At 56.8% G+C, this 16,223-nt stretch overlaps 1 protein-coding gene across 1 annotated transcript; it reads left to right on the forward strand.

Annotated features, from left to right (window-relative positions):
• Positions 1–13,361: 13,361 nt before the first annotated feature.
• ZNRF4 (zinc and ring finger 4) lies at positions 13,362–15,052 on the forward strand. The gene has a single exon (XM_059695260.1). The coding sequence runs from the start codon at positions 13,678–13,680 to the stop codon at positions 14,758–14,760; it is 1,083 nt and encodes a 360-aa protein (XP_059551243.1). The 5' UTR covers positions 13,362–13,677; the 3' UTR covers positions 14,761–15,052.
• Positions 15,053–16,223: the final 1,171 nt, after the last annotated feature.

Consider the following 16,223-nt stretch of genomic DNA (forward strand, 5'->3'; position numbering starts at 1 on the left):
CCCACCTGCACGTGATACCGCCAGCTCCGGTGGCCCAGGTCCCTTCGCTTGTGGCAGCATCACCCCAATCTCTCTCTATCGTCACTGGCCGTCTTCTCCGGCTCTGTGTCCTCCCCTCTTCCTACACAGACAGCACTCATTGAGCGTAAGGCCCTCCCAGATCCAGGGTGATTTCATATGAGATCCTTACCTAATTACACCTGCAAAGACCGTCTTTCCAAATAAGGTCACATTCTGGGGTCTGGGTGGCCATGGGTTTTGGGGGACACTATTCATCCCACTATACGGTGTAAGGTACCTTATTCACAGGTTCAAGGATTAGGACATAGCATCTTTGGGGGATATTGTTCTGCCTACCAAACCGTTCGTCCGAAGTGCCCCTCCCCTGCCCAGTGCTTTCCCGTGGCTCCCCATTGCCTTAGACAAAAAGCTGCTTACTGCTGCCCGCAGGGCTCTGTGCGGCCGGAACCCACGCCCGCCTCCCACACCCCTTCCCCCCTCACTCCACCTCCAAGCTGTTCTTCACACAGGCCAGGCTGGTTCCTGCCTCAGGACCTTTGCATTGGCTGTGTCCTCTGCCTGGAACACCCTTTCTTACCCTCGATCTTCTCACAGCTGCTTCTCATTGGTCTCTTTGGAGATGCCTCCCCAGACCACATGCTCTAGCTGCCCCACCCCCTCCACTGTCATTGACTGTAATGTAAACTGCCCACCCTGGCTCCTGTCGTCTTCCCATATCCCGTCTCCCCACAGCAACCGCCAGAGGGGGCCTGTGAGCACGAGTCAGGTGTGGCCGCTCCTCTGCCCACAGCCCCTCCCGGGCTCTCACCTCTCTCCTGGTAAAAGCCCAAGTCCTGCCCGCTGTCCACAAGGCCACACACGACCTGCCCCGTCCCCTCCCCGCCCTCCACACCTCTCCCTCTCTCCCCCCTTGCTCACTCTGCTCTAGGCACAGGGGCCTCCATCAGGCCAGGCAGGGACCTGCCCCAGGCTTTTGGCACAGGCTCTTCACACTGCTTGGAGCGCCCATAGCTACCTCCTTCACTTCCTCCAGGTGTCTGTTCAAATGTCACCTGCTCAGTGAGGCCTCCCCCATTTATAATGTTCGACTCTCCATCGTTGGCACCTTGTACCTCCTTCCCTGCTTCCTTTTCCCCCATAGCATGTATGACCCAACATACCCCACAATTACGTACAGTGCTTATTGCTCGTTGCTCAATCTCCCCCCTGGACATGAGCTCCGAGGGGCAGAACCTGGGTCAGCCTCCATCACTGCTTGTCTGCAGCCCAGGGCCCTCAGCCAGAGGAGGGACGCCGAGGAGTATCTGTGTGACCCGGAGTGACATGTGTTCCACCCTGGAGCCTCAGTTTCCATATCTGTATAATGGGATCCTGATCTATCTATTCTTGGAGTTGTTGAGAGTCTTGAGCCAACCCAAGTCTGCAGAAGCACGAGGCCGGCTGGGCTCTGGTACCCAGTAGGCACCTGACTCTTGCTTCCTTGGTCCATCACTGAGACCTGGTGTGGGAGGTGATAGCCCTGCAGGTGCCACTGGCTCTGGCTGTCACACTTGGTAAATTGCAGGCAGGCGGCTCCCACAGCTGCAAAGCCAAGGGCAGGTGGGGACGAGACTGGGACTATCTCAGGTCCCTCCCCTCATTTTTAGAATAGTTTATTGATTTTTAGAGAGAGGAAGGGGGGGAGAGAGAGAGAGAAACACTGATGTGAGAGAACAACATTCACGGGCTGCCTCCTGCACATCCCCCACCAGGGATGGAGCCTGCAACCCCAGCATGTGCCCTTGACCAGGAGTTGAACCAGTAACCTCCAGGCACATGGGATGATGCCCAACCAACTGAGCCACACTGGCCAGGACCTCAGGTCCATCTTGAGACTCAGGGCCAGGCTCAGAGGAGAGGCCTGGGAGCCTCCTTCCCCCGCTCTGGGCCTCAGTTTCCCCATCAGCAAAAGAAGAGGCTTGAGTTCATGGAGGCATCTCTGGGTTCCTTCAGCCATGCATGAGCCCTGTGTGCGTTTCTGACAAACCCTCCTGTGGCTTTGAACCTCCATATATAAAGTGCAAGGGTGAAAGAAGAAATAAGGTCTGAGCACCAGGGCAGGTAACCATCCATCTCCTTTATGCGCCATGCCTATCTCCCAGGACAGCGCCCAGAGCTCAACAGACAGTAGGGATACCCCTGTCATGATAGCTACATTGATTGGGCGCCTACTGTATATCTGGCCCCACACTGAGAACTTGATAAGACGTTATATCAAATGTAGGCCTCAGACAGGAGCCCGGTGACATAGGTACAATTATTATGCCCATATTGCAGATGGGAAAACTGAGCCAAGAAGTTGTGGAGGCAGAACTGGACCCAGGTCTCTCTGACCCCAAGTCTGTGCTCTAAACCGCCACACTCTAAACCCCAGGAAATGTTTGTCAAATAAATAAATGAGTGGTGATCGAGCCTCTGGGAAGGGGGAGGGGGCTCTTGGCCACTTTTCATAATGGCACAGGGGCCTCCAGTTTTCCCCCAAAATGAGGCCATGGCCCAGACCCCCTGCTACTCCCTACATCCTCCCAGCGCAGCTGCCGCCTTGCAAAGATGGAGTCAGGGAAACTGATTTCTTTCTTGAACCTGGAGCCAAAGGCTTCCCCCAACCCCACCTCCCTTCTCCTTGAGACCCCGGTGGCAGGGGAAGGAATAAAATATATACAGGAGAGGAGGGAGGGCTCTCTCCATTTGTCCACCTGCAGCCTCCTTTAAAGACAAGCAAAATATTTTTAAAAGCAAGCGTGCCAGCCCACAGGCTGCCTGTGAGTGTGTGCGCGCGTGTGTGAGCGCACGCACGGATCTATGAAATATTTAGGCAGCGCCCAGTCTGTTTATGGCTGTGATTAATCTTGTGTCTGGTTGGCGGAGGGAGAGCAGAACACAACGACTCTCCTCTGGGGCCAGGCTCCTTTCCCAGATGGGGAGGGGGGAGGGGGGAGAGGAGGAGAATTTGGGAGGCAAGTGGTGGCCTGGACGCCAGCCTCAGGAAGCTTCTTCTAAATGCCCCTGTCCTGCCTGCCTGTCCCCCACCCCCGTGACGGCCACGAAGTCCCCCACCCAGCCGGTACCCCCTGTCCCCTGGGCACGGGGCTCAGTGGTAATTTCATTTTGTCTTTATAGCTTTGTTGAGATATAGCTGGCACACAATAGACTGCAAATACAGGGGTGGGCAAAAGTAGATTAAGTTACCAGCCATCTTTACCTAAAAGATAAATCGTAAGTAAGGGTACAAAATAATAACAATAATAAGAAGAAGACACTTAATACAAGTAAATCACACAACAATTCACAGATGACACAATGATAAATTGTTTCGCACACTCACAAAGGTATGCCCACTTTTGCCCAGCCTTGTGCTGAAGGTAGCACACGTGCACACCTGTAAAACCAGCAGGACAGCGAACACGTACACGGCCCCCAAAACGTCCCCAGGATTTTTGGTAACAGCCACTGATCTGCTCTGGGTCACTCTGAATTCATTTGCATTTCTTTTTAAAAATTAAAAATATATATATTTTTATTGATTTCAGAGAGGAAGGGAGAGAGAGAGAGAGAGAGAGAGAAACATCAGTGATAACAGAGAACCATTAATTGGCTGCCTCCTGCACGCCCCACACTGGGGATGGAGCCCACAACCCGGGCATGTGCCCTGACCAGGAATCGAACCGTGACCTCCAGGTTCATAGGTCGATGCTCAACCACTGAGCCAAGCCGGCCGGGCGCTTTACGTTCCTAAGGTACAACCCAGCGTGCACGCTGTTGCGCCTGGCTTCTTCGGCTCCGCGCAGACTCCGGGGTTTGTCTGCGTTGTGCGTTTCTGCTCCGTTCCTTTTAACGACTGAGGAGTGGTCCGTGCTTGCGTGGACCGCTTGTGCTTATGCCTTCACCTGTCGGTGGACAGTTGGATGGTTGCCAGGTTGGGGCTGTTACCGATAAAGCTGCTCTGAACATGCGGGGACCAGTCTCTGTGTGGGCGTGTGCTCTTGTCTTTCTTGGGTAAATTCCTCGGAGTGGAATTGCTGGGTCATATGGTGGGCGTGGTGTCACTTTTTAAGACACGAGGGGGCATTTGAAAATGGTGACAGTGCCTGGGAAGCACTGGATATGGGTCACCTTGCTCCATCCGTGAGACGGCTCAGGGACAAGAAGGGGAAACGGAACAGGCCATGCGGCTGGGGAGTGGCAGAGCTGGGACTCGAACCCAGGGCCGTCTGAGCCCTGAGCACCGCTGGGGGGCTGCATTCCCTGAGCTTGGATGGAAGTGATGGGCACATGCAGTGCCTTGCTGTTTCCCACCCCGGCCAGGAGCGATTCTGACTTTGTATGGTGTCATCCCCTGAGAGCCTGGTGCCAGTAGGTGCTCAATAAGTGCACTCAGAAATCACGGTGCGAGCCGTAAGTCTGGCTGCAAATCAGATCTCATTCCTCCCCCACCTGAAACCTGCAGTGGCTCCCTAGCGTGCCTTTAGGATGAAGCTTAAACTCCATAATGCGACCTAAGACTTATTTGAATCCTGGCTCTACTCCTGTTCCAGCCACACTGCCTCTTTGCACCTGCTGTCCTGGCCGCCCGAACCCGCAGCACCTGTTAGTGCTTTGCACCTGAGCGGCTCCTCCTCCTCCTCCAGCTCCCAGCTCAAAGGTCACCGCCTCAGGGAAGCCTCCCTGATATTCCCAACTGAACCAGGCCCACCAGGCCCCTCTGTGGCCACCCATCACCCTTTGTGTCCTACCTGCAGGCCTTTTTGCTTTATCCTGTATTTATTTACGTCTTAAGAGACCCAGTGACACTCACAGAGGGTTTGCTGTCTGCCTGCACCCGCTCTATGCCCTGCACCTCCCAAGTGTAAACTCATCTGAACTTCTTACGACTTTGTGTGTCAGGTGCCATCATTAGCTCCATCTACAGATGAGGAAAGGGAGGCACAGAGTGATTCAGGCAGCACAGCCAGGAAGCATCTGCAGGCCGGGTGCATGCGTGCAGTGTGTCACCTCCGCGGGGCCAGCCTGACCCATCACAGCTGTCTTCCCGGCCCAGCCCAGGGCCCAGCTCCGCCGGGGAGACAGCCCTATCGTCACAGATGAAGCAGCGGAAACCCTAGGGTGGCGGTAACTTGTCCCATGGCCAGGCTGGCTTTGAACCTGCACGTCGGACCCGCCAGCCCCATGTCCTTTTCCATCCCTAAAGCCGAAACCAGCCCCCGCCCCCCTGGTGAGCCCCAAAGCTCAGAGTGGCCTCCACGGGTGCTGGCTCAGACTGCGAACAGATGCTCGCTATTTTAAACCCACTGTTTAACTCATTAAGACAGCTGTTTCCCATCCCCAAAGTCGGCGGAATTAGAATTAAATTCATCCCAGAATTAAACACACACATACACACGCACATACCCCGCCACCATTTGGAGGCAAAACTTGTTAGCATTTAGGCAAGCTGTGCTGCTCTGGCCCAGGGCGGGCTGGAGATGTCACAGAATTGATGCCACTCCCCACTGGCTGGTGCGGCTCAGTGCGCTCGGGTGTCGTCCTGTGCACTGAAGAGTCAGGGGTTCCACTCCCAGGCAGGGATTCGATCCCTGGTCGGGGTGCATTGGGGAGGCCACCGAATGATGTTTCTCTCTCTCTTCTTTCCTCTTTCTCTAGAATCAATGACAAGCATGTCCTCGGGTAAGGATTAAAAAAAAAAGAATTTATGCCGCCCCCAACCAGTGGCGGGCAGGCACTGGTGCGTGAATACCCCAGCTCCCCTGTCCCTGGGTGGGGCATCTCGGGAGTACATGCCGGAGCTCTAGGGTGCCTCCCGGAGGTCCCGCCCGGGACGGACCCATCCGCCCGGCGCAGGTTCCTGCTCCCTTCGCGTCCTGGGCGGCTCCTTCCCTCCCTCTCACTTCCCGCTCCTTCCTGGGAAAGCCTCCCACATAAGCTACGTGCACCCACATGCCCGCCTCCAGGCTGCCCCCAGGGAACCCAGGTCGGCCAGGCCCTGGGCTGCACACGCACTAAGACGCAGACGTTTCCTCGCGGTCCGCCAGGCCGCCGTGGTCCAGCTGGTGACCGGGCTGTCCCTGCCGTCCCCGCAGCCATCGTGTCCTCCAGCTCTGCCCCAGACACGGCACCGGTGACCATGCCGCACCGCCCCGGCACAGGCTTCCCACCCGCCTCCTGCTGCCAGCTCCGCCTCCTCCCGGTCTCCACGCACAGGCACAGGCCCGCCATGTGGAGGGACTGCCCATCACCCTCTGGGCCAGCATGGTCTCTCTCAGCCTTTCTTCCTCATCCCTCTCCTCTCCTCTCCTCTCCTCTCCTCTCCTCTCCTCTCCTCTCCTCTCCTCTCCTCTCCTCTCCTCTCCTCTCCTCTCCTCTCCTCTCCTCTCCTCTCCTCTCCTCTCCTCTCCTCTCCTCTCCTCTCCTCTCCTCTCCTCTCCTCTCCTCTCCTCTCCCTCCTCTCCCCTCCCCCCCTCCCCTCTCCTCCCCTCTCCTCTCCTCTCCCTCCTCTCCCCTCCCCCCCCTCCCCTCTCCTCTCCTCTCCTCTCCTCTCCTCTCCTCTCCTCTCCTCTCTTCTCCTCTCCCTCCTCTCCTCTCCCCTCCCCTCCCCTCCCCTCCCCTCCCCTCCCCTCCCCTCTCCTCCTCCCTCCTCTCCTCTCCTCTCCTCTCCTCTCCTCTCCTCTCCTCTCCTCTCCTCTCCTCTCCTCTCCTCTCCCTCTCCTCTCCTCTCCTCTCCTCTCCTCTCCTCTCCTCTCCTCTCCTCTCCTCTCCTCTCCTCTCCTCTCCTCTCCTCCCTCCTCTCTTCTCCTCTCCTCTCCTCTCCTCTCCTCTCCTCTCCCCTCCCCTCCTCTCCTCCTTCCCTCCTCTTCTTCCCTCTTCTTCCTCCCACCTTTTCTCCTTCTCCCTCTCCTCCTCTCCCCCTCCTGCTTTCTCTCCTCAGCCCCCTCCCCTCCTCCTCTTGTTCTCTTTCTCCCTCCCCTCCCTCTCTCCCCCTCCTCCTTTCCTCTTCCTTTTCTTCCTCCTGTTCCCTCTCCTACCCCCTTTCCTTTCCTTCCTGCCCCTTCTCCTCCTATTTTCCCTTCCTCCTCTCCTGCTCCCGCTCCCGCCCCTCCTCCTCCCCTTCTTGTTCCCTTTCTCCTCCTCCATCTCCCTCCCCCGCCTCCCCCTCCTCTTCCTCTTCTCTCCCCTCCTCCTCTTGTCTTGGTTACTTCTGGGTCCCCAGTGCCCAGCCCAGAGACTGGTACACAGTAGTTGCTAAGCAAAGATTTGATGAACAAATACATGAAATTAAATGATGCCAGTCAACAAAGGCCTGATGCCCAGGTGGCACCCCAAGAATGAGGTGTGCTTAGAAGGGAAGGTCTTCCCTCATTTCAGGCTCCCATTCAAACCTCCCTGCCTCGGGGAGACCTCCCTTGGGCACCCCAATGACTCCGCCCCTCTGTCAGGCCTCTTCATTTCCTTCACAGCACTGCACACCCTGAAATCATTTCATGTGATGGTGGTTCATTCATTTATTTCGTTGTTTATTGACTGTCTCCCCTTCTCTCAGCTGAAACATAGCCTCGGTGAGGCCAGGGGTTCTCTCTTGGTCGCACTGTGTACCCAGGGCCTAGCAGCTTGTCCTGTGCAGATGGAGCTGTCTCCTGCAGTGTTTTCCGCCTTTAATTATCCCCAGTAAAACCCGGGACCTTGTGTTAGAGTAAGTAGGCAGTTAGACCTTAACCAAAGGGGAGGGAGGAGCCAGTCAGCAGCAGATATCTGATTAAGCTTTAGTCACCCGGACCCGCCCCACTAATGGGCGTGGGGGTGAGGGCGGGGGAGGGAGGAGCTGGTGCAGGGGAAGGCCTTTCACTGGGTGCTGGGCAGTAGGAGCCCCATGGTGAGCATAAAGGGGAGAAAATAAGCCTGGGAAATCTAGGCGAAGATCAGACTGGATAAGGACGCAAGCCTGGGAGAAGCCGGGAGAGGGATTGGACAGTTGGGAAGAAAGCCTGCTCCCTCTGACGCCCAAGCAAAGGGAGGCAGAACGAAGGCCCAGGCTCCTTTGGCAGCTGCTCGGAGCAGAGTGCAGCCGGGAGCAGGGCCGGAGCAGGGCTATGGGAGCCTGGGGTGCCAGGGTCATGGCGCCAGGGCTCTGGGCCCGGCCCTCCCGGTCCTGGTGGGCGCGGGTGGGGCCTGCAGCCCCGGAAGGACTTCCCTACTGAGAGATGTGGGGCGTGGTGTACCAGGGGCAGATCGACAACATCACCGGCTTCCCTTGCTGGACCCACCGGGCAGGCGCCTCTTGGGGTGCGCGGCAGCCGTTTCAGGGGCATCTGTGCTCTAATAAATCTTGCCACTATCGCTTAAATCTTCCTGCACACGCGCCCCTGAAGTGCCTTTCCTGGGACTCCGTGGGAGAGCCGGTTTCCTCTGGAAGCACTTGGAGCAGGAAAGGTGGGAAGACAGATGAGGCAGCCTGGCGTCGGGCAGCAAGCCCGCTCCTTTGCAGCTGGACGCCCGTCCCGCGGGGACCAGGCTGGCAGGGAGCCAGTGCGGGAGGCAATTGGGAAGCTGGGGCAGAGGGGGTGGCCCAGCCTCTGAGCCTGGCACCTGGGCAGGCTTCCTCCCGGGAGAAGCCGGAAAAGCACAGTCCCAGCTCGAAGGGTGATGGGAGGGCCCAAGGGCAACTGGGTCCAGAAAGTGTTTTACACGCGGGGAAGCTTGGCCAGTGCGCCAGGGCCGTGCAGAGCCCGAAACCCAGCTCTCCCCTGGCACCACCTGGGACCACAGAGACATGTCTGGCCTTCAAGCTGATAAAGTCCACTGGGTATCTACTGTGGGGAATGAGGGGGAGAGAGAGAGAGAGAGAGAGAGAGAGAGAGAGAGAGAGAGAGAGACCAACACTGGGAAACAGATCTAGAGACCCAGGCGCAGGGATGTGCACACAGACAGGGACGGACGTAGACAGAGAAAGCACACCACGGGGACTGACAGCCGTCAGAGAGCAACAGAGATTCTGAGACAGAGACGTTGAGAGACTGAGACAGGAAGTCAGAGAGCCCTCGCCGGTGCGGCTCAGTGGATAGAGCATTGGCCTGCGGGCTGAGGGGTCCCGGGTTCAATTCTGCTCAAGGGCACGTGCCTGGGTCGCAGGCTCGATGGAAGGCAACCAGTTGATGTGTTATCTCTCTGACGCCAATGTTTCTTCTCTCTCTCTGTGTCTCTCCCTCCTTCCACTCTCTCTAAAATTCAATGGAAAAATAGCCTCCAGTGAGGATTAACAGCAATAAAGAGATATAGAGATAGAGATAGAGATAGAGATAGAGATAGAGAGAGAGAGAGAGAGAGAAAGGGACAGACAAACGGAAGAGGGGAGACAAAAAGAGACACCGGCAGAGAAAGGGGGAGACAGAGAAGGAAGGGGAGACAGGAGCAGGTTGATGAAGAGACAGAAATGGAGGCACCGAGAGGAGAGGCGGAGAGAGGGCCGGTCGGCCTGCAGGCGAGGATTCACTGGCCCCTTATTACGGACCTGGCAGACCTCCCGTTTCCCCTCCTCGCCCAGCCCCTGAGGCAAGACTGCTCTCCGCCAGCCCAGCCCTGTTGGGTGTGTGTGTCCTGCATACCTGCCCGTGAGCCCCGTGAGCGGGATGTGTAGCATTCAGTTTAGCAGGGGGTGCACTCAGGGAGGAAGGAGGTGCGACTGACTTCTGGGGCCAGGAGAGTGCACACAGACACCCCGCATCACCCCATCTGATAGCCAATGGTCGGAGGAGCCAGAATGCCCTCTGGGCATTACTGCAGGAGGTCCCCACCAGGAACACTCGGGCAGAGGGATGGGTGCAGAGCAGAAAGAGAACATCACACTGATAATGGTGCCGGTGTCTTTCTAGGAGATTCTGGAAGCCCCTGTCCCCACGAGGTTAGTGGTCTGGGGATAGAAACCCTCTCGTAGGCAGAACAAGGACTATATTGGTTCATCTCACAGGGGTTCAGGTGTTGTGTGGCCTTCGGGCTCAGCGGTGTTTTTAGGACCTGGGTCTCTCTCTTTTTTTCCTGCTTTCCTGTGCATTCTTTTATCCTTAGGTAGCATCTTCATCTGTGTTCCCCGGAATCAGACCCCAAGACAAGGATCAGAATGCGAGTAATTTATTTTGGAAGCGATCTCAGAAAACTCCGGGAGGGGAGTGGGGCAAGGGGGGCAGGAAAAGGAAGGAAAGCAGCAAAGGACGCGTTGTCCTGTGTCAGGGGCCTCAGTCTGCTGGGGCCTCTGGGAGAGGGTGAGGGACTTGCACCCCAGACTTAGCTCCTTTGAGGGGCAATAGAGACCAGGTGTTTGCCCACTCACTCTGACCAGTCATTGGTTCAAGGGTGTGAATTGTCTGGCACATCCAGACTTCCCTGCATGTGGGCAGAGCAGGGAGCAAAGTCCTGCCGACACCTTGATCTTGTACTTGTGGCCTCCGGAACCGCGAGGCACTGGATTCCGCTGTTTTCCGCCGCCCAGCTTGTGGCAGTCTGTTACAGCAGCCCGAGCAAACGAATACGCCCTATTTATCAACTGTCTGTCTTTCCCCTCTTTCTCCATCTTTTCCTCATCATCATCCATGGTTCCTTTATTTACCAAATATTTCCTAAAGCTCGACTCACCGGTTGTCATACATGAAAAACCCATATCTCTTGCCACAGAGGGCCGAGGCCCAGAAAACACAAAGACAGAAAACAAGATGATGGTTTACAATCCCAATGGGACCAGGACCTTTCTCTTAGGAGAATCAGCAGCTGCCTGGAAGGTATTAAAGATGGTAGCATCAAGCTAGACTTTCTCCAAAGGATCCCTAGAGAAAGAGGATTGAAGGGAGAGAGGTCACGATGCTCACCTTCTCTCTGCTCCTTCGCACACACCCACTCACTCATCCCCCGGAGTGTCTCTGTCCCCTCCTCTCCGACCCATTCCTCAGCTCCTTCCCTGATTCTCTGGCTGCCTCCTGGCCCTCCTGGCCTCTTTCTCCCTCTCCAGCCCAAGCTCCACCCAGCAACCAGAGGGCTCTTCCAAACCGCTTTTTATTTCAGGAGTAATAAGTGAATTGGTTCCCATGATAAAAATTCAAAGCAAGGCAGAAATATGTGGAGTGGCATTGGGAAACACAATCCAACCATATCCTGCCTCCATTCTAAACTTTCCTGTGGCTCTCCAACCTCCATCCTCCATCCTCCGTCCTCCATCCTCCGTCCTCCGTCCTCCGTCCTCCATCCTCCATCTTCCATCCTCCATCCTCCATCCTCCATCCTCCATCCTCCATCCTCCATCCTAAACTTTCCTTTGTCTCCATCATTCTCTGTGTAAACCCCAAGGCCACCCATGTTGAAGGTTCTGGTCAGGCCCTGCCCACTCTTCCCCAAGACCCTCCCTCCAGCCACTCCAATGGCTTGCCATTTTCAGCCCCTCAAACCCCCTCTCCCTATCTCTGTACCTCGCTCACCTCAGGACCTTTCCACATGCCATCCACACCCGGGATGCCGTTCTCTGTCCCCTTGCACAAGTTCATCCTTACTCACCCCAGTTTGATCGCGGTAAGACCGTGCCTTTGGCTGCTCTCACCCAGTGCAGCTCCTGGGACAAGGGCTCCAGTGTGTTCATTGCCTACATCTGCCATAACAGAGTCCCACTCACTGGGGGACTTAAAGCAGCAAGCGTTTATTCCCTCACAGCTCTGGAGGTGGGAAGCCCAAAATCAAGGTGTGGGCGGGGTTGGTCCCTTCTTGGGGGCTCAGGGAGACTCTCTCCTGGCTTCTGGCCGTGGCCACAGCCCTTGGCATCCGTGACTTGCAGAAGCCCCCTTCCCATCTCTGCCTCGGTTGTCACATGGCCTTCTCTGTGTCTCTTCCCCTTCGCCGGCTGAGGGCCGCTGTGAGAGGTATTAGACCAGCGGTTCTCAACCTGTGGGTCGCGACCCCTTCGGGGGTCGAACGACCCTTTCACAGGGCTCGCCCAAGACCATCGGAAAACACATACATAATTACATATTGTTTTTGTGGTTAATCCCTATGCTTTAATTATGTTCAATTTGTAACAATGACATTGGGGGCCACCACAACATGAGGAACTGTCTTAAAGGGCCGCGGCATTAGGAAGGCTGAGAACCACTGTATTCGACCAACAGAGAAAAAAACTACAGAATAAGTGGTCAACCTGGCAAAATGCAGCTGAGAGAGAGCTCTGTTCCCAGCAGGAGGAAAGGCATTTGCAAAGCTCTAGAGGCCACCCCATCATGATGTAGGTGGAGCCTTGAAAAGCATCTGGTTTTTGAGGTTGGCAGGGGCTCGACTGGGGGGGGCGGGGGGCACAGAGAAGAGGGTGGGCTTTATCTGGAGGCGGTGGGGAGCCATGGGAGAGTTTAAAGCATGGGAGAGGTCAGAAGACTGGGATTGTAGAAAAATCCCTGACTGCCGTGTGGTGAACGGGAAGGGTTGCAAACTAGAGGCAGGTCTGTTCTGGGGGGAATGACAACGTCAGACCCTAGGGTGAGCAGCAGTCATGTATTACCTCATTTAATTTTCACGCCACCAGTCCTATGAGATCGGTTACTTATCATGATGCCCATTTTACAGAGCCGGAAGCTGAGGCCCAGATAAGGTAAGTGATTTACCTACATCACACAGTGGAGCCAGGAATCAAGGCTTGAGCAGGCTGCCTAGTTGAGTAGGAGACAGACTCAAGGTGGGATATTTTGGGGATGAGAAGTGGGGAGGGCGTGAGGCTGATGCCCAGAGGAATGGGGAACAGAGACTCAGCTGGAGAGAAACCTCTAAAGTGAGAGAATAAAGCGGGTGCAGGAGGCCTACCAGGCAGTGAGGATGTGTGGCCACCCACCCCGGCCAGCCCCACCTTGCCCTTGGCCCTTCTCCCCGCCTTCAGATCAAGTCTAGTTAGACTCTGAGTGCATATGAACTCAGATTCTCCCTGGGTCACGAGAAATAGCCGGCACAGGGAGAAAGGTCACTGTAGATGGAAGAAATAGCCTGTGCCAAGGTCCTGGGGCAGAACCGTGCTTGGCACGTTGGAGGAACAGTAAGGTAACATTGGCACTTTCTTTGTTGGGTCACTGAGAGGCACAGGGAGATGATGCCTGTGGAGTGTGAGTGTGAGTCCTGGATCTGTGCCACTCGGGGCCACAGGCTCACATAAGGCCTCACACAATAGAGGAGCCGGGGGTGCTCCGAGACTCCCAGAACACTTTCTAAAGACTGCCCGGCCCCCCGGTCAGACACCTAGGAATTCTATCTCGGCTACAGGCTCAGGCCCCTGGGGGCAGAATGTAAGTGGGTGATGTCACAGAGGCTGGGGGCATCTAGAACCCTGAGGGGTCCTGGCCTCGGTGCCGTCTGCCAGCAAGGCCACCTGGCAGGTCAGTTCCTCCTGAGACCAGCCTTCAAAGACACAATGCAAAGGCTCCTGCCACCCGGAGCAGTTCCTGCCTAGGGCCGCCCGGGTCCCAGCCGCTCTGCTTACCTGCCTCTGAGCCTCCCATTTAAGCTACGTCCATTCCAGCCTGGGAGGCCCCGGAGATGCCCAAAGGCCTCCCATCTGCCATCCCCAGTGGGACCTAGTTCACTCGGAGCAGGAGGAGGAGGAAGGGTGAGGTGGCCATGGGGCGGCAGCGGCGGGCCCTGGCCCTGAGGGCGGTCAAGACCTCCCTGGTCCTCTTGGCGCTGCTGGTGCCCTCGCAGGCGGTGGTGCGGGCCGTGCTGGATGGCAACGCGAGCACAGTGGACTTCGCGGACTTGCCGGCCATGTTCGGGGCACCCCTGGCCCCCGAGGGTGTGCGGGGCTACCTGATGGAGGCCAAGCCGGCTAACGCGTGCCACCCCATCGAGCGCCCGCAGCCGGTGGGCAACGGCTCCCTGGGCGCCATCGTGCTCATTCGGCGCTACGATTGCACATTTGACCTGAAGGTGCTGCACGCCCAGCGGGCCGGCTTCAAGGCCGCCATTGTGCACAACGTCTTCTCCGACGACCTGGTGCGCATGGCCCACGTCTACGAGGACCTGCGGCACCAGATCTCCATCCCCGCGGTGTTCGTGAGCGAGGCCGCCTCGCAGGACTTGCGGGTCATCGTGTGCTGCGACAGGTCCGCCCAGGTCCTCTTGCTGCCCAACTACCCGCCGTGCCCGGACCTGGACTGCCATCCCGTGCTGGCCATCTCCTGGGTCCTGGGCCGCACCCTGGCCCTGCTAATGTCCACCTTCTTCATCCTCCGACACCTGTGGAACTGGCTGTGGTCCAGGTGGGCCTACGGGCCCGCCGCGGCCACGGAGCCGGCCTGCCGGAGGGCCCAGGTCCGGACCTTCACGCGGCTCAACGACGTGTGCGCCATCTGCCTGGACGAGTACCAGGAGGGCGAGCAGCTCAAGATCCTGCCCTGCTCCCACACCTACCACTGCAAGTGCATCGACCCCTGGCTCTCCCAGGCCGCCCAGCGCTCCTGCCCCGTGTGCAAGCAGTCGGTGGCCAGCACGGAGGACAGCTCCGACTCCACCATCGACAGCTTCTGCGACGAGGAGCCCGCCCTGCTGGGCCACCATGCCCCCATCTGCGCCATCCAGGCCCGGCTGCGCGCCCGGAGGCTGGCGCTGCTGGCCCGAGCCAGCCCACACCGCTCCTGCAGCCCCGCCTCCGTGGGGGGGGCCGAGGCGGCGGAGCCCTCCGAGCGGCCCCCAGACCCACTCTGAGGACCGCAGACCGTGGCCGGCGAGGAGCGGGCTGGGGAGGGTAGCCATAAGTGTTTCTAGTCTGTAGAGAATAAAAATGGGTTTGAAAGCCGTTTGTGCCCTGGCTGCTGTGGGGCCACCCGCCTCTGGCCCTTCATGCCACCCCCGTGATAAAGCCAGGGGAGCCCACGGCCGGCTGCCATTGTCTGTGGTGAGTGAGAAGGTGTGGGCCGGCGGGGAGGCGGGAGGTAAGGTCTCTGTGTCCATCCCCAGGGGTGGCCATGCCCAGGCGGGTGCCTCGGTTCCAATCCTGGGCGCACCGCTGCTGATCCTGGATATGTTTATTCATGATTCACTTAAATGTTTTTTTTTTAAAAAATAAACTTCTCATTTTGGAATCATTTTAGATTTAAGATAAATAGCTAAGGTTCTAGCGAGTTCTCACGTGCCCTCACCCGGCTTCCCGTGACGTTCCCATCGTCCATAGCACAGCGTGTTCTTCATAACCAAGAAGGCAACATGGGTGCCTGTGATGGACGAAACGCCGGCTTTTATTTGAATTTCCCCCGTCATTCCAACTTTTGATACTGGAAAATGTCAAACACACCCAAAGGAGAAAGAATAGAATAATGACCCCCCCCCCCCACAACCCATTACTCAGAGTCAATAATGATTTCCTGTATTTTCTCCACTTTCACTCACTCGCCGCTCCCTTGCTATTTTGATGCAAATCCCAGATTTTTTTTTCCATCTGTAAATATTTCAGTTTGGGTAGAGAAAGCAGCCATTCTCAGCTGGGCGGGTATTTTCCCCCCAGCGGACACTTGGCAGTGTCTGGGGGCAGTTTTGGAAGCCATCCCGGGGCTGCTATTAGCCTCTCGTGGGTGGGAGCTGCTCAATGACCAGCCCCGATGTCCACAGTGCTGAGGGGAGAGGCCTTGCTCTTTATGATAACGCCTCTCAAAAAAACAACCCCACAAATACCAGTATCATGCTCAAAATAATGACTCCACTGGGGACACCTGGAAGTGTGAGCAGTCCTGGTGCCTGTTTCTTTTGTTTGTCTGAGTCGGGGTGACGGGCTCCTAACTCCCGTCATGGGGAGCTTTCCCCTCCATCTCTCTCTCTCTCTCTCTCTCTCTCTCTCTCTCTCTCTCTCTCTCAATTTTTCCTTGCTCTTTACTTGGTGAAGCAACTGGGTCATTCGCCCTTTGGTGGTGATCTTGGTCGTCTGGGTTTTGCCAATTGGGTGTCCCTGTGGTGTCATTTAACATGTTCCTCAATCCCCTATATTTCCTGTGAATTTCTACGTGGATTCAGAGACCAACTCACGTGTGGTTTAATTTTATGGTGAACAAACAAGGTGCTTCTCCGGTCCTTAGCACGCCCCCTTTTGTAGAAGACTTGGGCCACTTTAAGGGTTCTTCTGGGATATGAGTGAGGGGCTCTCACTTGGCCATGGAGCAAGCATGATCAGGGAAGTC

Source organism: Myotis daubentonii, chromosome 5, assembly GCF_963259705.1.
Source record: "Myotis daubentonii chromosome 5, mMyoDau2.1, whole genome shotgun sequence".
NCBI lineage: Eukaryota > Metazoa > Chordata > Mammalia > Chiroptera > Vespertilionidae > Myotis > Myotis daubentonii.

Coding starts and splice junctions, on each gene's coding strand:
- ZNRF4 (XM_059695260.1), top strand. CDS start 13,678: ATGGGGCGGCAGCGGCGGGCCCTGGCCCTGAGGGCGGTCAAGACCTCC.